Below are 22,653 nucleotides of genomic sequence, written 5' to 3'. Positions count from 1 at the left end.
CTGACCTCGCAAAGACTTGTTTACCTGGATGGGCATAAATTCCCACAGACTTTTGCTTAACAAAAAAGTGAAGGCAGCAAATGACAGACAGAGAGTGATGCCCATGGTTTTAAAAAAGGATGTCCGATGAGCTAATGGTCAGCTGTCCACTTACTTTTGTCCTTAGGTAAACTAGATACTGTATACTAAGGCATGGTTTTTCAAACCCTGAGCAGAAAAATAATAATAATTAAATAAACACATTTTAACAGCACAGAAACACGAAATGAACCAGCACATGGTCGCTCCCTTGTGGAGGCTTTATGTTACATCTTGTAAGCCACAGTGGGACCAGATTGAACAGAGCAAAACAGAGAGAGTAAGATGTATTATGGACAAAACCCTGTACTAAGCTTTACTAAATAATCAGTACCTGTCTCTCAGTGCCTCGTTCTTCAGATCTAGCAGTAGAGGTAAAGACTCCTTGAACTCCCTCATGCGTCCCTCGAGAAAAAAGGCCACAGGAAGAGCTCTCACGTCCTTAGGGAGCTTCCTCAGGCTCTTGATGAAACCCTCGATGCCCTCCTGCAGCAGCTGGATGTTCAGGTTCACCCACAGAGTCTGAGCCCACTCTGTTTTAGCGGCCTGAAAGACAAACGGCAGGGCGGGTAAACTCGTACACACATATGCACCACAGATAAGAGTTTTAATCAGCAAAAATACATTTTAGATGCTCAGAAAGCTGACTACAGTTTAAAATCGCTAATGGCTGGGAGGAGATTTAGCCATTTCTGCTAGTTCTTCCATTGCACTGATTTGCACATCCACGACAAACGTTTATTATTATTATTATTACTATTAATAATAAGCGTTCCCCCTTTTTTTCACCCAGTTCAGTTGTGGCCGGTTGGAGTTTATCTCTCTCTCATCGCTGCTGTTACCCCCACCCCAACCGAGGAGGCTAAGGATGTCATGTGCCCCCTCAGACATGTGTGCAGATCACTTCTTTTTTTTATTTATTTATGCATTTTCTCCCATTTTTCTCCCGATTTTAGCATAGTCAATCTGTCTTCCGCTGCTGGGGGATCCCTGATTGCATTTGAGGTGGGATTGCCTCCTCCGACCTGTGCGCAGTCCCTAGCAGACCCCTTCTTTTGGCCCATGCATTCTGCACAGACGCTCTATCTGCTAATCAGAGTTCTCGCACAGCGTTTAAAGACCCCACCCACATAGTCTGGTCATCCCGCCTTAGCAGACACAGTGGCCAATTAGTGTCTGCTGCAGGCACTGCCAATTATGCCCGCTAGATGGCGCCCAGTCGCTAAAGTTTCAAACCGAGAAGTTCAGAATCTCGACGCTGGTGTGCTAGCGGAATATCCCACTGCACCACCTGGGCGCCTGCAGATCGCTTCTTTTCACCTACTAGGGGAGGGGTCTCATAACGCAGTATCGCGTGCTGCCATTCGTGATCAGCCGCCCCCTGATGCTGCAGTTGGCCACAGAGGCCACAAAACATTCAAAATTTCAGGACTTTGGGCTAATATGTACACATAAGCACAACAGATATGATATTCACAAGCAGACAGACACTTAACATTAATAATCCATTAAGAATCAGACCTGCTGTGCATTGTAGACTTCGTAGATCTGCTTCAGACCGCTCATGTCCCGCTGCACATTCAGCAGTTCCTGGTACATCGTGATCGACAAATCGAACAGCTTCTCAGCGTTGGCCAGCTCCTGTCGGCTTGCCTCCATCGTAGCCAGTTCTGCCTCATAGGTACCCATGAGCGTCAGGCCTGGAGGTATGGAATCATGGGTATTAGAAATAACGAGATTTAAAGAGCTCAGGCCTCCGCCTAATTTCTTCTATTTTGGTACATTTGTCACACACCTATGTGTCAGATAATTCAACTACTTTTAATATTAGACAAAGAACCCAAGTAATCACAAAAGTAATCAGCTTACTAGTAATCTTTTTCATTCAAAGCAATACATAACACACTCAGTGTGTCATGGAGTGTTAACATAGGACGAGGTGTTGTTTAGGTCAGAGATGTGTGATGAGTGAAACAGGTGTATGGCATCACTGCTGATCCAGTGCATACCTTTCTCTAGGTCCTCTCCCACTGCTCCTGGGCCATGCATGCTGAAGCTCTCAGCGAAAATGCTCAGCTCCTGCTTATACTGTTCTATCTGCTCCTTAGTAATCTGTCAGAGCACATAAATAGAACCAAATTACAAAATACACCAATCAGCCATAACATTAAAACCACCTCCTTGTTTCTACACTCACTGTCCATTTTATCAGCTCCACTTACCATATAGAAGCACATTGTAGTTCTACAATTACTGACTGTAGTCCATCTGTTTCTCTGCATGCTTTGTTAGCCCCCCTTCATGCTGTTCTTTAATGGTCAGGACCCCCACAGGACCCCCACAGAGCAGGTATTATTTAGGTGGTGGATCATTCTCAGCACTGCAGTGACACTGACATGGTGGTAGTGTGTTAGTGTGTGTTGTGCTGGCATGAGTGGATCGGAGTTTTTAAACACCTCACTGTCACTGCTGGACTGAGAATAGTCCACCAACCAAAAATATCCAGCCAAAAGTGCCCCGTGGGCAGCGTCCTGTGCCCACTGATGAAGGTCTAGAAGATGACCGACTCAAACAGCAGCAATAGATGAGCGATCGTCTCTGACTTTACATCTACAAGGTGGACCGACTAGGTAGGAGTGTCTAATAGAGTGGACACGGTATTTAAAAACTCCAGCAGCGCTGCTGTGTCTGATCCACTCATACCAGCACAACACACACTAACACACCACCACCATGTCAGTGTCACTGCAGTGCTGAGAATCATCCACCACCTAAATAATACCTGCTCTGTGGGGGTCCTGTGGGGGTCCTGACCATTGAAGAACAGCATGAAAGGGGGCTAACAAAGCATGCAGAGAAACAGATGGACTACAGTCAGTAATTGTAGAACTACAAAGTGCTTCTATATGGTAAGTGGAGCTGATAAAATGGACAGTGAGTGTGGAAACAAGGAGGTGGTTTTAATGTTATGGCTGATCTGTGTATATCATGACGAGTGGAGGGGGGGGGGGGGGGTAATGTTTTTTTCTTTGTTACAGGAGTCTCATTACACATTTCAGATAAAAATTGGGTTCCAATCTCAGCCGTGCTATTGGCCGATAAGTGGCTATGTCTTTGGGGTGTCTTTAACTGTACTCCTACGTTCACGTATGGGTTTGTGACGATGGCAAATTGTACAGTGAGTAATTGAATACCTTTAAAGCATACCTGCAAATCTATATGGTAGGTGTAGCTCATAAAATGGCTAATAAATGCCCATACAAAATAGGTAAACTTAATAAATTGATCGGTAAGGAATACTCAGTCAGTCTAGTAATACAGCACTGCTCCCATATTTAGGGGTGACCACAGAGGATCCGGTCTGCATACCAACCATCCTTATTTCATCCGGGCTTGGGACCGGCACTGAGAGCGCACTAACAAGTGCAATAGCTAGGCTGTTTCTCAGCGGTGGTGTTCACATGTATGGTCAGTATCCATGCTTTCATTAAGCTCTCACCTCCGTAAAGGTCTTCTTGACTTTGCCCAAGCTTCGGTCCACCTGCCTGGCCTCCTCAAACAAAAGACTCCACATGTTTTCAATGCAGGCGACCTGCTCCAGCTCCCGCTCTGGCGCCTGTACAGCACATGAACACACCTACTGATTCTCCATGTGCTTGTATACATGTACTTTTAACATGCACTCAATTCCAGACCGAGTACGAGTGTGCTCACCTGGATGCTGTACGTGGCCATGGTCCTGTATCTCTCCTGAATGTCTCTGAATCTCATCTCTACGGACAGCGACATGTCTCTGATGCTGGAGATTGTCCCGAGGACAAACTTCAGGTCTTCCAGAGTGTTGGGTGGCCTCTTCAGATTGTCTGATAGTTGCTGTTTACAATAACAGAAAGTGTCTTATCAATTTAATTGTATTGAAATATATACCGAATACATGCATATGAATGAAAAACAGTAAAACTGCACTTAATAGTCCTTTCACTAGTCACTACTAAGTATGCATGAAATGCCAAAATATGCCGATATGATTCTGACAGCTGTCTATTTCATGTGTATTTACTTTGCATTTAATTGTGTATCTGCTTTATTCTGTTATTTGGTTTTTGGTGATGTTAAGGCCTTTGTGACTCCCTGATTACCACCTCAAAAATCTGTGAAGCCACCCAGTGGTCCTACAGGCACGAAGACTTCAGGATTCTTTCACTTCTCATGCAGTCGTCTTGGCCAGAGTGAGGGTTTTGTGGTGGCAGTGACAATAAGGCAATACTGCTAACAGCCTTTTCTACCTCAGACAGGACCAACTGTCTGTAGAGTGCCCGACCAGGCCGGTGGCACTGCTTAACCTAGGTAGAACCCGGGTCTAAGCAATGGTTGGATAGCACCATTCAAGCACCCAGACACAGGCATTCTGGTGAAGCAGCAGTAAATTATGCTAGCCCATAACCGCTGGGATCCAGGGTTCGAAATAAACTGGAACATTGATTAACCAACAAATGCTCTATCAACTAAGAGTGCATAAACCCAACATAAATACTTTAAAGTCCTGTGAGAAGCCTTCTCAGAAGAGCGGCTGTTGTTATAGATACACATAGAGGCCAGTCTATTTAGTTTTTCTATCCAACAAGCTCATGGTCAGGTGTCCAAATACTTTTGGCCATATAGTGTATCAATCCTCCCGCTGATCAACATTATTATCAACACAATATAATAAAATATTTCAATATAAAGTGTAGTATCAGGTTTAACGTACCTGAAACTCACTGCAAAGGGCAGATAGGTCCTCACGGGCGGAGTCATTAAGCAGCCTGCCCAGTGAAGCAACCCAGGCCTGAGCGTTCTCCCGGACGCTACGAGCCAGCGGCTCCAAGTTTAGCCTGATCATGTGTTCATCCTTCACCAGCGGCTGCTGCGCCACCTCCTGACTGATGCGTGAATACAACTGCAGCTTCTCGTCGTACATCACACACGAGGGCTTCTTGGCTGCAAACTTCTCCATCACGATGGCTTTGTCAAGCTTCCACAGGGGCCAGTAGTGTTTCCATTTGTTCAGGTAGCGGGTCACCGTGCCGAGGAGGCGCTGGGTACTCTGGGATATTGCCATGGCGCACTCGTTTACCTGCGGTGACTGGCACACCTCGCTGTAGAAGCTGAAGACAAATGGTTCGTCTTCACCGTCCAGGCGCTGAGGCGGACACTCGATACAGGTGCCGTGCATCCAGCGCACAAAATGCTGTGAAGGGAAGTTAAAAGGGTTAATGTGACTCATTTATCACACGCCTTATGAAATAAACCATAACATCTGGCCTTTCTCCGTAACATTCACATTTATGCGACCTTTTGTCATTTCTAAAACTAGCCATGTATATATGTATCAGTGACAGGCATAGCCCAGCCCAGCGCTTGCAAGAATTGAAAATGAACCCAATAAAACGAATAACCAAAATAACAATAATAATAAGTGCCCAAAATGAAAAATAACGTGGATCCAAACGTAGGGGTTCGCTCCAGAAAGAAACCAAATAATCTAAAAATAAAGACTGATGGCCTCATGTGCCAGCAGAAAACCAGACTGGATTAAGCCCAGCAACACGGTTTCAAGAGAAGCAAGTTTGCTAAAAGAGGAGCGGGTAAATCTGTGATAGAGAGACAATGATAAATAGAAACCCTTAGAAAGCCTCCATGCATATAATTTATCGGCCATAAATAGTAAGACACAAGAACATGATTCTGTAACTGAGCCCCCGTTACAATATAGTTGTTGTGAAGAGGATATGGTCAAGTTAAGACTGGAAGATTTTAGCTAAAAATGGTCTGCAATTAAGGTTCAGCTAGCAACCTGGCCTATAGGATTTTAGCTTGGGCCCTGTTAGGCCAGTTTTCACCCTCCTCAGATAACGCTAAACAACCGTATGATATTGCATGAACTGCAACTGAACTGGCTTCAAAAATTCTATAGGAAGCACATGTTAGCCCTTACCCTCTATCGATGATTGTCTGGAACAATTTAAATCTATGTTTTGTATTATCAATTGTAAATACAATATGAAATAATAATTAATATTATTGATTTATTAGGATTTTAACGTCATGTTTTACACACTGTGGTTACAGTCATGACAGGACAGGTAGTTACTGGTTACACAAGATTCATCAGTTCAAGTTTTTAATGTCAAACACAGTCATGGACAATTTTGTATCTCTAATTCACCTCACTTGCACATCTTTGGACTGTGGGAGAAAACCGGAGCTCCCGGAGGAAACCCACGCCCCACCCAAACCCAGGTGCCACCCACTGAGCCACCGTGCCGCCCTAATATCATAGTTGAACATATCAACACCAACCACTTATAAAAGGTCACAGTAAAATAAAATTAATGACACATTCATTAATTCATAATTAAAATTACTACAATAATTTACATAATGACTATTTAACATCAATATTTTTTGCTGAGTTTGTATTACTATATAAAGGTTTAGGAGAATAAACAAACCCCAGATTCTTTATACTGCATTTTACATGTCCCAACTTTTATTGAAATGTGGTTTGTGTAGAAATGAGCAGTACAATTTGACAAATGCGATACTAAACTACTATCTGCAACAGTTTAATTCTACTGTGCTTTGTGATGGTGCTCACCTTGGTGCTCTCCACGCAGTCCCGCACACACTGCATGATCAGCTTGTACACTTCGTTACTTTTGGGGAGCAGAACAATCTCCGGAGCGGAGAGGACGGCCTCGATTTGGAACAGTGGGGTGGAGCCCGTCAGCGCAGAGTTCAGAACATGAAGGTTCCTGCCACGGATACAGTGATACATCATCTAAGAAGTCGTTTATTATAATTAATATGGAGAACGTAGTTAATGGTAAATGTTTTGGGCGCTCAGGTGGCGCAGCATTCAAATCTCAGCTGTGCTATCAGCCGGTCAGGGATCTACTACACATACATGAATGGCTGTGTCTGAGGGTGGGATGTCCGAACAGCACAGCCATTACGAGGTACATCTGTAAGTGCTCTCTCACTTCCAGTCCCAAGCCCAAATAAAATAAGAAGGGGTTTGCATCAGTAAGGGCATCAGGTCTACAAACTATGACCCCTAAATTAAACCTACTTACTTCAGCGCCATCCTGGTAAGAGAGTCAAAGACTTTGCGCTCCCAGTAAGCGTAGTACTGGGCCATGTGCTTAGACCTGCCGCTACTCGTCTGGGTAATCAGACTCTCCATCTTAGTGAGGACAGGCCCGATGGCCGAGTACTTCCTCCTGAGCAGGTTCACGTCTCTAATTCTCTCCTTCTCAACCAGCTCACAAAATTCCTTCACTCCTGCAGCCACACACACATTTTGTATCAACAGGTCTGATCGTATCACAACAAGGGTTCTGAAATCTAAATACTAAATACTAATCATTACCTGGTAGTTCTCCTGTTCTCTCTGGTGCTGGGAATTTAAAAAGGTTTGCCGACTCAATAGACTGAAGTTTGGTCTCTATGTCTTTTTCATTCTTCTTGATTTGGTTCACCAGGGACTCAAACTTTGATGCTGCCTGATTACCTCGATTGATGAAATCTGATATACCTTCAGAACAGGAAAGTGAAGGATATGGTGTTACACAGGTATGCATTCTGAGGTGTCTACAAGCATAGGAAACTTGTACAGCTGTACCCTGAAACTCAACGTCAATTGGTTTTGGGATTTTTTTCCCATAAGGATGTTTGGGAAACCTGTTAATGCATCCATGGTCCAGTGGACTTGCATATATTTGTTGTTTTTGACACTAATACACATAAAAAAACACAAATATAATATAAAAAACAGTGAAATAAAAAGATTCTCACGATTTCTCAGAAGCTCGAGCGGTAACAAGTTTAAAAGTGAAACAGGGAGGAAAATCCAGATAAACACAGATACATGTGGAGCTGTAACACTGGATCTGACGCTTATTCCACACTAATGCAGATTCGACTCATATTCACACTTTGATGCCATAAAAAATGAATTACGATATTATTTAAAATAAGGTTGGATCTTATGGCATGGCAGATGGACATGATTCTGTAACCCGCACCCCCTGCTCATCTCTACGTCAGGTTTACTCGTCACACCTGGTCTTTGGAACACCTATTGGACCACAGCCGATGCAGAAACATTGGGTGCATGGCAGAAGCACAGCCAGGCAGGGTACCAATCAATTGCAGAGAACTACTTGCCCATTTTCACACCCAAGTATAACAGGTAGGTTTTGTTTAATAAAGTCATTAGACCACTGTGCCACCCGAGCCCCATGTGATGGATGTATGAGATCTGAGTTACCCAGAGAATTCCAGTTGAGTCTCCTGTACCCAGGGTGCATCACTCTTCTTAGTTCTTGAACCTGTGTGGCCAGCAGGAGGAACTCTGCATCGTCCAGACTGTCCATCAGGGACTGGTGGTGGTTGACCAGATTCTTAAGCTCATCCACATATCTAAGCACATTAGACATAGACTGGCATAAGCAATGGTGGCTGGGTCGTAGTAATGCTACCAAAGTCTTTGTTAAAACCAGTGTAATTCCAACGGCAGTGCAAAAACGATTATCTATAGATAGATTAAAGTGATATGTGCGTTGAAAAGATAATGGGGATGTAAGTTTTTGGTATTGATTGGGGGGTTTAGGTTCGTGAGAGGGGGGGCAGAACAGGAAGCGAGTTGAGGAGGTAAAGAGGAGCTACCTTAAAAAATGTCCCTCCTGCAACGCAACATTACGGGCCATATCAGGTACACAGTATCCCAGCTGCTCAAAGTACTTGGTCTCAGATATGATCTCCTTCAGCTCCGGGGCAAAGTTCACCACAAACTGCACCCCCTTGTCCAATTCCTGATCCTAAGAGTCCATCAACATGTACACATGAACAGGTTTAGCAAAGACACACTAAATAAGCAGAAATAAACACTTAATATCATAAATAAGAGGATTAATGATGAAATAAATGGTTGGTTAGGAATGGTGAGGGTTAGAGTCCAACCATAGCCATCAGCTCCCAATTTAGTCACTTCCAATTTCTGATTATGAATCTACTGCTGCTTGCACAACCCTGCCAGTGTTGGGTCCCAATGAAGAACATGAAGAACTACACTAGAACACCCCACGCCCCATCACTTTGGTGCTGTACCAGTCCCGGAGATTGCATATTACAGCAGTAATGAGTGGAAACCCTGTCCAAACTTGGGCAATTGTGTTGACGTCCAGCCAGATAGGTGGATTTGATGAGATTCAAACTCGCAAGTTGGAATTTTTGTTAATTCCTTTCAGTGCTGTCCACTGTCCCTATGGCAGGGAGACATAACCCTATAATCCTATAACTCTGTTCAAGCTTTTCATACACCTTAACTTGACCCTTTTGTTTGAGGATCCCTGAGGACTGTTATTAACATGCATTAACATCCCGTAGTGAAGTTTCTGACCATATCTGGCTGTGGTCCGTCTCCACACACGTTCCCAGAGCTGTTGACCACAAGCAGCAGGGTTCTGCTCATGAGCTGAAGTATCGTCCGCTCAGTCTCCTCTCTCCAGCGCTCGAACTTTTTCATCTCATAATCCCTCATGCGTTTACCCACCTCCAGGTACTTCGCTTTGGCCTGTCAATAAAATCACACAGGTTTTGTTATTATCTGAAATTTTACAGCTTCTCTTTCTGGACAACAACTACAGAGGTGAGAGAGTGCAGCACTAATTATGATTTAATTTGGCAGCAATTTGCAATTAATCAGTATTTGAAATCTAAATGCTAAAAAGCTCAGCATAAACAAACACATAAATAAAATACATTTATAAATAAAACGCATTTTTTAAATAACATCATGAATGTCAGAACAGAACAAGTGAACAGGGTTAACTGTACAGGGACAGAACTGGTAAACGTCTACAGTGCGTAACTCGAACAGATGACTTACAGCTTTCCCCTCTTCACTCTCTAGGATTCCTGGCACCTCTTCGAAGCGCATGATGGTGTTTTTAATGCGGTTAAACAGGGACCGTTCCCAGTGGATAGCCCCTGCCATCGGAGGTTGGTTTTTATTCAGAGGAGGGTCGTCTTTTTGCTGGACAAACATCTCGTTTATGATGTCCACCTTTCAAAAAGAAAGAATTTAATAAATCAATAAAAAGGAACTTTAGTCAGGACTACATTTACATTTTCGGCATTTATCTGACACTTTTATCCAGAGTGACTTACAGACGTGCTCTAGTTAAAGTAGACAGCAGTCCAAGATTACAAATTTGCTTTTTTTTTTAATAATACCATATAGAAGGTTAAATATTTGTGATTCTTTAAAAATTTCACCCTGAAGTTCATCAGTCAGGACATGTTTGGTATAAGAAGTTTTGAAGCATTGAAAGTGATGTAGTGTTCCCATGGTGTATATTCCTATATAGTGTATACGTTACAATCAATTTCATTTCTGTCCTCTACCGATGCTGTAAGTTGCTGATGTTTAGAATTTTTTTCCCGTTATTTTGGCCACCTTCCTTATTTTCCGGTTGCCCTCTGTGACTCCTTAGACAGAGTATTGTTCTACCTTGAACAGTGAGGCAGCCTGTTAATTGGGTCCATTTCCAAATCTAGAAACCTAAACTTGGAGCGTCGGTGGCGATGCAAGGCAAGGCACGACCATTCCCATTACAGTGTGTCAGCTGCTATGTTCCACAGTAAACTAGAAGTGAATGTACTGTACAGTATGTCTGATTTTAAATAGTATTGTACAAGTGTGGAGGTAGCTGTTACGGCAGTAAGCCCCTAGGTGTCAGTAGAGGGGATTTTCTTTTCTGTGTATGTATGTGTGTGTGTGTGTGTGTGTGTATGAGAAGACTACAATTCTCAGGGTGCACCTGTGACCGACTGACTGAGCTCTGCATTTTATCACTACACGCTTCCTCCAACATGTGTCCAATCTGTGGCCACTTCTTATCACCTGCCAGGTTCCCAGACCAATCCCAGAAACAATATAACACAGCAGTTTAGGCAGTTTAGACCCCGTCTGACCTTCCCTCAATCAAACGCAGCTAAGTGTGTTTGCGTGGAGGCCCGGCCAGGTCAGTGGCTCTTCTGAGGTTCGAATACTACATAGAAGAGTGCTCACCACTCAAGCTCCTTTTCTCTGCATTGTATTTCATATTTTCAATGCACTGTGTACAAGACTCTAATATTCTGTTAGTGGCTAGTACTGTCTAGGTGAGATACATCCCACTGGCTACACACCTCTTTGCAGTACTGCGCCAGTATATCGTTAAACTTCTTCATCAGCTGATTGTTGATCGCGTCTCTGGAGCGGATATGCTTGAACTTCAGCAGCATGTCGAAGGCTGCTGTTGCTGACCGCAGGGTTTTGAAGGACTGGTCAATGAAGTTAGTGGCTTCTCCTTCAATAGCCTAAATCAAAAGGACGACAGCAAAACGAATACAGCAAGATACGTGTAGAACCGATCTATCTGGAGGTTAAGAGCATATGGGTATACGTTTTCATCCCACCTGAACTTTATTCTTGAAGTCCTGCATGACCATCTTCCAACTTCCCGTCTTGCGAATGTTAAAGGGGTCAAAGTTCAGCTCCTCAGTGGGTACCACCAGGCTGTCCACCCTCTGCAGCACGTCGTCTATTCGCTTAGGGTCACCGGTTACGGCCTTCAGCTCCGCCCCAAAAATGTTATGAAACTCCTCCAAGATCTGGTCCATTACAAACAGCAATATTCATTTTCATTTATTTATTTTCATGTTTTATCACTGCTTTATCCTGGTCAGGGTCACAGTGGCTCAGGTTTCGCAGTGACTGAAAATGCTAATGAGCAGGAGCATCTTTCCTGTCCTCTTGCTCATAAGAATCCAGCCATCTCTAATTCTAATCCTATAACTTGTAATATTGTTTACATTTCTTTGTTTTTTATCTTGGCCAGGGCACCAATGTATCGCATGTATCATAGCAGCCTGGAGTTAGGCAATGAACCACATTGAGGTTGTTTTGAGACAAACAGAGGTGATTATGGGATGGTTTTAGGCTTGCAGTTTGAATGAAGTAACTACAGAAGCAAACATCTGACCCCCACACAAGGACAGAGCCATTAATTAAACATGGGGGGGGGGGTTATTGGGGTGGGGGTTCATATTGGGGGGGAAGGGCGTCTTGTTTTGTTTGACTAGATTTGGAATAATAGGAAGTAGGGATGTAACGATGCACCACAAAACAGTTACAAATCGATTCACATGTGTAACGATTCAAATCAGTTTACATGTATAATGAATCGATATTCACTTTAAACAGCAGAGGGTGCTGGCGCTATTCACCTCGCCTGGTCGACGTCACTACAGGGTTGCCAGGTTTCGGAATTTTCCAGCCAAATTTATTCATGTGAGGATACTTTCTTTATTTGTATTATTCATTTATTTATATAATGTGGGATTTATTTTATTTAATTTTGTTTTTTTTTACACAAAAAGTGAAATGTGCAGCATTGTTTTGCATAGTTTGTACCTACCTCAGACATAAAAGGACACTCATTATTTAGATAAATAAAAGATAAGCACAAATACAGTATTTTATTGTAATTTTTTAAAGAGAAATAATAAAAGGAAACTTTGTCATAATTTGCCTTCAATTTAATTTTGTTTAAAAAATCGGGAATAACAATATCGTGAACCCAGTATCGTGAATCGCATCGCATCGTGGGTAGAGTGTATCGTTACATCCCTAATAGGAAAGAATGTTTAATAGGGTCCTCTAACCTGCAGAATGTTGTAGATGTCCTGACAGATTGAAGCCATGTAGTCTGTCTTCTCGAAGAGCTTTTTCCGATCGAACTCCCAGCGCGAATCCCTGCCAGACGTTTCGATCTTGGCTCGGACCTCGAAGTAGCTGGTCTTCCACAGGTCCAAAACCTTCTTACCGTCCTGTGCTTTGGCCTTGGCCACCTCCCGCTTGTCTCTACAATAACATGCAATTAATTAGTATTTGCGTTTGTGACAATCCACTGGAAGAAGGAACTTTCTATAACAGGGAGCACCTCAAGTCAGCAATGTCCAAAAAAAGCGGACAAACCTTGGACAGGTGCATACTCTATATGGACACCTGATCATGAGTTTGTTGGACATTCCATTTAAAAAACAAATGGTTTTTAAATAGAGTGACCGCTATGTGATCTTTTAGCCACAATAACAGCCGCTCTTCTGATGCTGGTTTAGAGGGCTTCAATTGACGTTCCAGTTTATTCCAGAGCTGTTCATTGCTTCCGAGGTCAGGGCTCTGTGCAGGCCACTGGAGCTTCTCTAAACCGGGCTCTATGTGATCTTATCAGCTATAACAACAGCCACTCTTCTGAGAAGGCACCTCACAAGACTTTGAAGTATGTCTGTGGGAGTTTGAGCCCCCCAGTTAAAAGAGAATTTGTATGGCTGGGCAGTGATGTTGGTCATCCAGTTATTTGATGATCCAGTTCATTTTAAAGCTGTTCAACCGAGGTTTTCCTCACGGCTTTGTTTGTTTGTTTGTTTGTTTGTTTATTAGGATTTTAACATCATGTTTTACACTCTGGTTACATTCATGACAGGAACGGTAGTTACTCATTACACAAGATTCATCAGTTCACAAGGTTATATCGAACATGGTCATGGACAATTTAGTGTCTCCAATTCACCTCACTTGCACGTCTTTGGACTGTGGGAGCAAACCGGAGCACCTGGTGGAAACCCACGCAGACACGGGGAGAACATGCAAACTCCACACAGAAAGGACCCGGACCGCCCCACTTGGGGATTGAACCCAGGACCTTCTTGCTGTGAGGTGACAGTGCTACCCACTGAGCCATCGTGCCGCCCCTCACGGCTTTGTAAAGCTTTGTTTTGTGCACAGGGGCAACAGTCATGCTGGAACAGGAAAGGGCCTTCCCTAAACTTTTACTGCAAAGTTAAGCATAGAATGTTCTTTGTATAACTGATTTATTACACCCATTAGCAATTGTTGTGGCTAAAACACATGAATTAAAAATAGAAGGGGTGTCCCAATACTTTTGTCCATATAGGGTATTTTTGTATATGTACTGGAGGTGGTTAAATACTTGTTTCTTCTTTATTTATCTCCTATTGTAATTTATCTAAGTTTGTTTAACAAACCCTAACACATCCGAAAGAACTGATCAAGCGTCCAGCACCGCAGGGAGTGTCAGTGACCGGACTTACTTAAAAAGTGTGCGGACGTCGACGACGCGAGCGACGCGCTCCGCCATCTCCCAGCTGATGCGCTGCATCAGGGGCACCATCCGTTCGTCCGTGTTGTAGTGGCTGGAAATGATCCACACCATCCGCAGCCCGTTCATCATCATGGGGACGGTCTCCAGGAACACAGTGAAATTCAGTCCTGTGGCCAGATTCTGGTGGGTAACATGGACACAACACAGCTTCATACATCTTAGTTAGTTTACATTTTCAGCTTCTGCATTATACTGGTCAGGGATACGGCGATTCCACAAGGATGGAACACTCAGGAGAGGGAGCCAGTGCATCACAGGGCTTCGGCCATCACCGCCCCTTAGACATAGCCAATCGTGTCCAAGAGCGTAAATTTCATTTTAGTGTTGAGGAAGGGGGTGGGCAGTAAACAGCAGATTTAAAAGTTTTAAATATGCTACAAGTTAAAATGTTAAACCAGTAATACCAATGCATTTTTATGCATTTTCTCCCCTTTTCTCCCGATTTAGCATAGCCAATTAGTCTTCCACTGCCAGGGGTCCTGATTGAGTTTGAGGAGGGTGTATTTGCCTGCTCCACGCCCCTTCCGTCACGTGTGCAGTCCTCAACCCCTTCTTTTTCACCTGTGCTTAAATGGATTCACACATGAGACTCATCCACTTCTGCACAGGCGCCTTGGGCCTTACACAGCGCTTGAAGACCCCGCCCACTTAGTACGGTCTTTTCCCACCAAGACTCGGTTGGCAATTTTGTCTGGGTGGTGCCCAGTCGAATATCCTGCTGCGCCACCTGAGAACTGATTTAAGTATTTTTACAGTTTTACAGGGGCGGGGGGAATTGAGGACAATTAAACATTTTCCAGGGAAGGGACGTGTCCCACCCCCAAGTTTTTCTCCCCGATTATGTATGTGTAAGTGCTTGAGAGGGATGGCCGGAGCTCTGTGATGGATTGGCACCCTGTCCAGGGTATTACTGCCTAGCGCACCGTGTTTCCTGGTGGAACCGGACCTGCCAACTGGACCCTGACCAGGACAAAGCGACCAGGATTGATGAACATGAAATAGTAGATGAATTTATTCAAGATCAGCTTCCTCAAGTATTGCAGCGTATCAAAATAAAAACCTCTTTTCACCTTAAAGTGCCTCTCCAGGGTTCCCAGGAAGCGCGTGTTCTCAACTGCCTCCACGTTGTACCTGCTCAGCTCCGTCACAGTCAGGTCCAGATTCTGCGTGGTGACCGGGTCAGCACGGCTCATCACCTCCAGGATCTTTTTCACCGCCGGCATCTTGAGCTGCTCGACCAGAGGACTCAGTACGCTCGCACGTTCCCGCCAGAAGTTGACCTCTGCCATGGGACCTGGGCCCTAAGGGCCAACAGAATACAACGATAGCTGATTGGTTTGCTTTTATAAGAGAGAATATTTGTATTGTACTTGAATTTGATGGACAAACCCAACCTGTGGTTTCTTCTTTTGCTCCTCCTCGATGCTAATCCTGATTTGGGTCTGCCAGTTCATCACGCACAGCTCCAGCTTTTCTAGCACCTCCTGATTTGCTAAAAGTACCTCCACGTCCTGGTCTATGTCCAAATCTGGAATCTGTAGTTGAATCTCACCTGCATACATTTTAGGTTTTTTACATTTTAGCCAACTGGAGAAGTGGTGGTGCAGTGGTCTATTACAAAGGTGGGCTATTATAATGGGGGGGAGGGGGGTGTTACTAGGAACTACAGTCACCTGCATAGAGCCCTGACCTTACAAATACACTTTTGTCAGAATGGTCACAAATTCCCACACACACTCCAAAATCCTGTGAAAAAGAGCTGCAAGAAAAACAGATTTACAGCAACACACCCTCCATTTGTTGTAGGATCACGTCTATTTGGCCCAGGAATTTGTGAGTGCTGTTTAGAAGCTCGTCTCGAATCATGAGCATTCTACGGGACGTCACTGGCTGCCCCTCAGGGTTCGGTTCCAAACCTGAATCTGTAGTCCTAAGGCCCGGCGCTTCTTGCTGGTAGCCTCCATCGGTGAGTTTAAGCTGACCCACTGAGAGTAGCGGGATATACATCTGTGAGGCAGAGCAGAACGCAAAAGTTAGAAAGTGATCGTATGCAGTTTCATCAGAGGCTGAAAGTGACACAGGGTTAAAACAGCAGGTAAAATTACTATCCTGTCAGATTGTTACAGTATTATTAAAAATATAACTATTATTTCTACACATTTCTATGTTTTAAGTGCAACTACAAGATAATCCATGTAACCAGAATGATTTGAAGCATCAATCAGGATGCTGCACCACTTTGATTGACAGACAATAAGCTTGCAACCAAGCTTTGAATGAAACAAGTTGGTTTGTGCTTTGTGCTGTTTTAAGCACTCTCTTTTGTACCTATAAATTAATAAAGTGGGAAAAAAAGAATTATAGGGCACTAAACAACATAAGTCATCTCACTGCTAAGCAGATGTTTTACTTTTTTAAGGAACCTTCCAGCATAATGGGGCAATGTTACTTAAAATCGTTTACAAATATTAGATACGTAGAATCACTGTTTAGCAATAAAATAATTATGAGATAATAATGAGAAATTAAAATAAATTGTTTATTTATTAAGATTACCATTATTGCACACAAAACGTTCAGGTGATCGGGGTGTCAGCATACAGAAAATCCCCTGTGTTAAATCTAAAGACCAGAATTCTTCATAAAACAACTGATCTATTGATTTATTACGAACGCCAACAAAATCTATTTGTATCTACCTAAAATTTCTTTGTCACACTCCAGAAATGAATATCCAGTGTTAAGAGGATGAATTACCAATAAATAAAAACTAGTCAATAAGCCATATCATATCCATTTCCCCACATGCATCTCTTCTGCTGCTGCAGACTCTCACCCTGACCGTTGAGGGCCGTACCTAACAACACGTGTGCAGTTGCCATCTGCTTGTTTTTTCACCTGTACGAGGTGGGTTCACACAGAGATCAGTATCGTGTACGGAGAGTCACGCACTGATCTCCAATGTTCGCACTGATCTCTGTGTAGGTGCCATCAACCAGCCAGCAGAGGCCACAGTTGCAGCAGCAATGAGGAATTTCTTTAGTTTCGCCCAACCTCAAACACAGCCAATCATGTCTGTGTAGGTGCCTGGTTGGCTGATAGCAGAGCTAACATTCGAACTCAAGAACTAGATCTTAGCAGTGGTGGGCCAGCTTTTACAGCGGTGCCACTAGAGCACCCTATGATGTTTGCCACTTTAGTTCTGTACTTTTCTGAACTTTATTGAGTGAATAAGTGAGTAAGTTACATAAAACTGAATTATACAGTTTATTGCAAATATGTGAGGACTTGAGCAGCCACTGGGAATCATGGGAATCACTTTGGGTTGGATAGACCTCCTTTAATTGTTAGATATTTTAACAAACGTGTGGGCTGACTGGCTACTTGACTAGATCTGCATTAAAGTAATTCAGTGATTCTATCAACTAGCTCGACCACCTGCTACCATGATCAGAAAATAGACATTTATGTTGAAATATGAATGAATGCATGGGTGCCTGGGTGGCGCAGTGGTAAATGATGCTAGCCCACTACTCCTGGGATCCAGGGTTCAAATCCCCGGTGGTGCTATTGGCCAGTCAGGGGTCTACACACAGACATGATGGAATCACATAATTTTCTTTATATTATTGATTCTTACAGCAGTTATTGTGCCTGATAAACCATAATGAACATGTAATATATTGATTTATTCATTTATTCCGTCACACACATGCTTGAGGATGTTCCGGTGCGTCGTTAGGGAATGACCGTTCAGCATGCCAATCTCCAGCAGCTTGGGCATCAGCTCGTTGGCCTCGTTTATGTTCGCTGGCTCAACAATTGTCTCTAAAGCATAAAAAACACAGAGCACAGTTTTATTATTGTGTGCTTCAGTCTAAATCACCATATATCAGTCTGATTGGTACATTAGCTATTTGTACGCACCTTTAGTGTTCCTCAAAAAGTAGAGCACATTGGACTTCATGAACCTCTTTGGGATGAAGTCGACTGCTACGTGTAGCTCCACGTGGTACACTGTCTGAAACTCGACTCTCTGAAAAGAGGGCAAAAAGGGTGAGAAAATACACATATTTAACCATCATATGAATATTATATTGTACTCGCTGCATGCAGAGTTTTAATTTTGAGGCACAAACGAAACACACTGGAAAATAAAAATAAAAGGGTTATTACAGAGATTGAAAGCTCGTCCAGTTTGACTTTTTCCACAGCTTTCTCAATTGCAGGATCCTCTGTGGGGTCTGGGGATTTTGTCCTGTGGCCTTCAGCAGACGCCCGTCCTTTCTTTTTCTCTTTAAACAAAGCAACAATATTAGGATAGTCCACTGGGCAGATTAACAATTACAACAGCAATAACACCAGTCCATGGTAACAGTAATAGACAAGCAGGTTTGGTATTGGGCTGTTAATGAAATGACTGTTGGTTCAAGCCCCACTACTGCCAGGTTGCTACTCGTTGAGCCCCTGATCAAGACCCTAAAGCCTCATTAGCTTTGGATAAAAGCGTGTGTTTAATGTAAATAATAGTAATTGTTTATCTTTGGGTAGTTTACAGCAGGAGCAGTCAAGTTTTCTCCATGTCATCGCTGCATAATATTGCTTGAAGGAAGGTTTTTTTCATTATTTCAGGTGCTGACAGTGTAAAAATTCTTTCATTCATTCATTTTCTTATCTGCTTATCCAGTCAGGGTCGCGGGGGGTGCTGGAGCCTATCCCAGCTTTTTAATGGGCGCAAGGCACACAGTAACACCCTGGACGGGGCGCCAGTCCATCGCAGGGCACACACACATTCACCTATAGGGCAATTCAGTGTCTCCAATTAACCTGACTGCATGTTTTTGGCCTGTGGGAGGAAACCGGAGCTCCCGGAGGAAACCCACGCAGACACGGGGAGAACATGCAAACTCCGCACCGAAAGGACCCGGACCGGCCGGCCTGGGGATCGAACCCAGGACCTTCTTGCTGTGAGGTGACAGCGCTACCCACCGAGCCGCCGTGCCTCCCACAGTGTAAACAACAGGATAAAATGTAATCATGTAATTATATGTTTTTAAGGGTGCTGACTCCGACCCAGTAAGGCCCACGTGGTCCGCACAATACTAGGTACACATCTCCACAGTCCACAATCAACACTTCCAGTCACCTGGAATAATAATATTGTGGTCCCATCAGCAACAGATTCATTTGGAAGAAGACTGATAAAAGAGGTATAAAAGCACTCTTACTCTCTACAGATTTTGCTCTGTCTGAGGTGGGGGTCTCTGGAGGAGGAACGGTAGATGCACCCCGACTTTCCACGACTTCATCCTCCTCAAGATCAGGAGCTAATTTAGGCACCTCTGCAAAGACAAAAATATCAGATAGACAGAAAGACACATTTTTAATCAAATAAACAGAGTAAAATTCTTTTTCATGTTATGGTTGTCTGTAGTGCTTTATTGTGGATAAAAGCACCATTCGTAGCTTCTTTTAGACAGATTATGTGAGGTCTGTACAGCTGACGTATTCGTTTTTGTGTTTTAACACAGCTTTATCCTGGTCAGGGTCGTGGTGGGTCTGATTTCACCAGAATCACTGGGCGCAATGCAGGAACACGGTCCACCTCCCAGACACAGCCAATCGTTTCTGTATGCGGTGCCTGTACATGAACTTTTGATTCAAATGATCGTTTTACATTTACCAGATTTACCAGACGCTTTTAATCAAATTGAGGCTTAATGGTGGCAACCTGGTTGCAGCGGGGCTTGAACCAGTGACCTTCTGATTACTGTTAAGCCACCACCGGCCACATGCTGGAATTCCTCGTGTTGTATGGATTCCTGTTAATGATAACAGCATTCCATAAAGCTAATAAAGCAGTGTATATTCAATTTTATTTTACAATTTCACTGGTCAGAGGTTAAATCTAAGTAAGCGTGTGTGCTGGTTTGTGGTGGCAGCAAAGTGTACGGAACACTGTGACCTTCCTCTCAGGCACAAAGTCACTGTTTTTGTCTTTGTTTCTAAACGAAGTGTAAAGTTTATCGTGTTTTATTGCTAAGACAGACTAAAAGCAGTAGTACTGTGTGCAAAACTTCGTGATTTTGTCATGGAACGAGATCACAGTACTGATTTTAAACAAGCTGTACGGATTACCGTTACGACCGTTAAGGACGAGCCTTGATGGATTATGGTACCATTTCTAAGGGTGCTGGCCCGTGTTGTAGTGCTGTGTGTAACTGGTTACCTATTGGGACCAGAACCTCCACCTGTTCCTCTCGTATTCGTTTGAAAAACAGCAGTGCAGATGAGGACTCGTCCTCGGTGACCTGGTTTAAAAAGCGGATGATTTTCTGCTCCTCTGCGCCATCACCGCGCCTCAGCAGCTCCTCGAAACAGCCCGGCTCCGGCAGGTAAAACGCCGAATAGACTCGGTTTTTAATCCATTCTACCCGCGGGTCGTCCAGAGCCATTATCTCACTTCGGTTTTAAATCAGATTCGCGGTTCAAATTCGGCCTTTAAATCGGGTTAGAACGAGTTTCCATTTCCACTCGAACTCGAGCATCAGGAGTTAGCAGCCGGGCTAACAGCTGCGACTGAAAAGTTTGGGGTTACCATGACGACTAGAGCGCGTGTCCCTGACAGGGCTGTCTCGTGCACGCGCGCACGATGGAAAATTAGCTTTTTTAAATGCTTATTTTGTTATTTTGTCCATATATCTGTTAAATATGTGCAATTATCACATTCAACACGTTTATTTACTACATAATGTTGTGAAAAAGTAGTATTTGCAGGAGTTAAATCTAAGTAAGCGTGTGTGCTGGTTTGTGGTGGCACCAGAGTGTACGGAACACTGTGACCTTCCTCTCAGGCGCAAAGTCACTGTTTTTGTCTTTGTTTCTAAACGAAGTGTACAGTTTATCGTGTTTTATTGCTAAGACAGACTAAAAGCAGTAGTACTGTGTACAAAACTTCGTGATTTTGTCATGGAACGAGATCACAGTACTGGTTTTAAACAAGCTGTACGGATTACCGTTACGACCGTTAAGGATAAGCCTTGATGGATTATGGTACCATTTCCAATGGTGCTGGCCCGTGTTGTAGTGCTGTGTGTAACTGGTTACTTATTACCTGTTAAATATGTGCAATTATCACATTCAACACGTTTATTCACTACATAGTGTTGTGAAAAAGTCGTATTTGTCCCCTTCCCAGTTTCTTTTATTTTTGCATATGTCACACAAATGTTTCAGACCATAAAACTGCTTTTATTATTAAAGATAAACTGATAAGAATGCTGTTCAGTCGCCTTAATTACCCACCTAGCTACTATTTATTAATTTATTAGGATTTTAATGTCAGGTTTTACACACTTCGCTTACATTCATGACAGGACAGGTAGTTATTCAATACACAAGATTCATCAGTTCAAGTTTGTATCTCCAGCTCACTTCACTTGCACGTCTTTGGACTGTAGGAGGAAATCGGAGCACCCAGAGGAAACCCACACAGACACGGGGAGAACATACACACAGAACTTCACCTAGAAAGGACCTGACCTGAACCGCTCCACATGGGAATCAAACCCAGGACCTTCTTGCTGTGAGGCGACAGTGCTACCCATTGAGCCAATGTGCGGCCCCCTTAGCTACTAAATCAACCAGTTAACCAAATACAAGGCAGTTGTAGCTTAGTGGTTAGGGTACTGGACTAGTACACGGAAGTATGTAGGCAGGTTCCCACTGTTGGACCACTGAGCAAGACACTTAATGGCTTAGACAGAACTATATGGCTTTATCACAACTATAAGTCACTTTGGATAAAAGCGTCCACTAAATGCCAAAAATGTAAATTCACTTGACAGTTGGGTTCAGTTTAATGTGACCAACCGCACCCAGGCATGATTACTAACAGATCTGTTGAATCTAAACATCCCTTAAATACCTGTCTGGTATTTTAAAATGCTTTAAAAAGCAGCACATGATGATGGCCTGTTCAAAACAGATCCACATACAATGCAAAACAAAGTCACAAAGTACTGGATTACAGATTGGAAGGTTGCAGGTTCAAGCCCCACCACAGCCGGCACTGTCGCCTCACAGCAAGAAGGTCCTGGGTTCGATCCCCAGGTGAGGCGGTCCGGGTCCTTTCTGTGTGGAGTTTGTATGTTCTCCCCGTGTCCGCGTGGGTTTCCTCCCACAGTCCAAAGACGTGCAAGTGAGGTGAATTGGAGACACTAAATTATCCATGACCGTGTTCGATATAAACTTGTGAACTGATGAATCTTGTGTAATGAGTGACTAACGTTCCTGTCAT

The 22,653-nt window shown here is 43.5% G+C and overlaps 1 protein-coding gene across 1 annotated transcript in view; it reads right to left on the bottom strand.

Annotated features, from left to right (window-relative positions):
• The window catches only part of dnah10 (dynein axonemal heavy chain 10), a 61,467-nt gene extending 40,520 nt beyond the window's left edge, over nt 1-20,947 (bottom strand). The window contains exons 1-25 of the mRNA XM_063018160.1: nt 20,584-20,947; nt 19,583-19,696; nt 18,531-18,649; nt 18,282-18,390; nt 18,067-18,182; nt 16,145-16,361; nt 15,749-15,906; nt 15,425-15,655; nt 14,284-14,474; nt 12,835-13,033; nt 11,587-11,781; nt 11,317-11,487; nt 10,013-10,189; nt 9,524-9,697; nt 8,791-8,942; nt 8,393-8,544; nt 7,493-7,657; nt 7,197-7,404; nt 6,719-6,875; nt 4,829-5,308; nt 3,793-3,951; nt 3,578-3,694; nt 2,088-2,190; nt 1,600-1,778; nt 413-624 (exon numbers count right to left, since the gene is read on the bottom strand). Coding sequence (XP_062874230.1) covers nt 413-624; nt 1,600-1,778; nt 2,088-2,190; nt 3,578-3,694; nt 3,793-3,951; nt 4,829-5,308; nt 6,719-6,875; nt 7,197-7,404; nt 7,493-7,657; nt 8,393-8,544; nt 8,791-8,942; nt 9,524-9,697; nt 10,013-10,189; nt 11,317-11,487; nt 11,587-11,781; nt 12,835-13,033; nt 14,284-14,474; nt 15,425-15,655; nt 15,749-15,906; nt 16,145-16,361; nt 18,067-18,182; nt 18,282-18,390; nt 18,531-18,649; nt 19,583-19,696; nt 20,584-20,809 — 4,481 coding nt within the window. The 5' untranslated portion in view covers nt 20,810-20,947. The remainder of the gene's footprint in view (nt 1-412; nt 625-1,599; nt 1,779-2,087; nt 2,191-3,577; nt 3,695-3,792; nt 3,952-4,828; nt 5,309-6,718; nt 6,876-7,196; nt 7,405-7,492; nt 7,658-8,392; nt 8,545-8,790; nt 8,943-9,523; nt 9,698-10,012; nt 10,190-11,316; nt 11,488-11,586; nt 11,782-12,834; nt 13,034-14,283; nt 14,475-15,424; nt 15,656-15,748; nt 15,907-16,144; nt 16,362-18,066; nt 18,183-18,281; nt 18,391-18,530; nt 18,650-19,582; nt 19,697-20,583) is intronic.
• Nucleotides 20,948-22,653: the final 1,706 nt, after the last annotated feature.

Source organism: Trichomycterus rosablanca, chromosome 21, assembly GCF_030014385.1.
Source record: "Trichomycterus rosablanca isolate fTriRos1 chromosome 21, fTriRos1.hap1, whole genome shotgun sequence".
Taxonomy (NCBI): Eukaryota; Metazoa; Chordata; class Actinopteri; order Siluriformes; family Trichomycteridae; genus Trichomycterus; species Trichomycterus rosablanca.
Note: the sequence above shows the minus strand (reverse complement) of the source record. Positions and strands in the feature narration are given on the sequence as shown.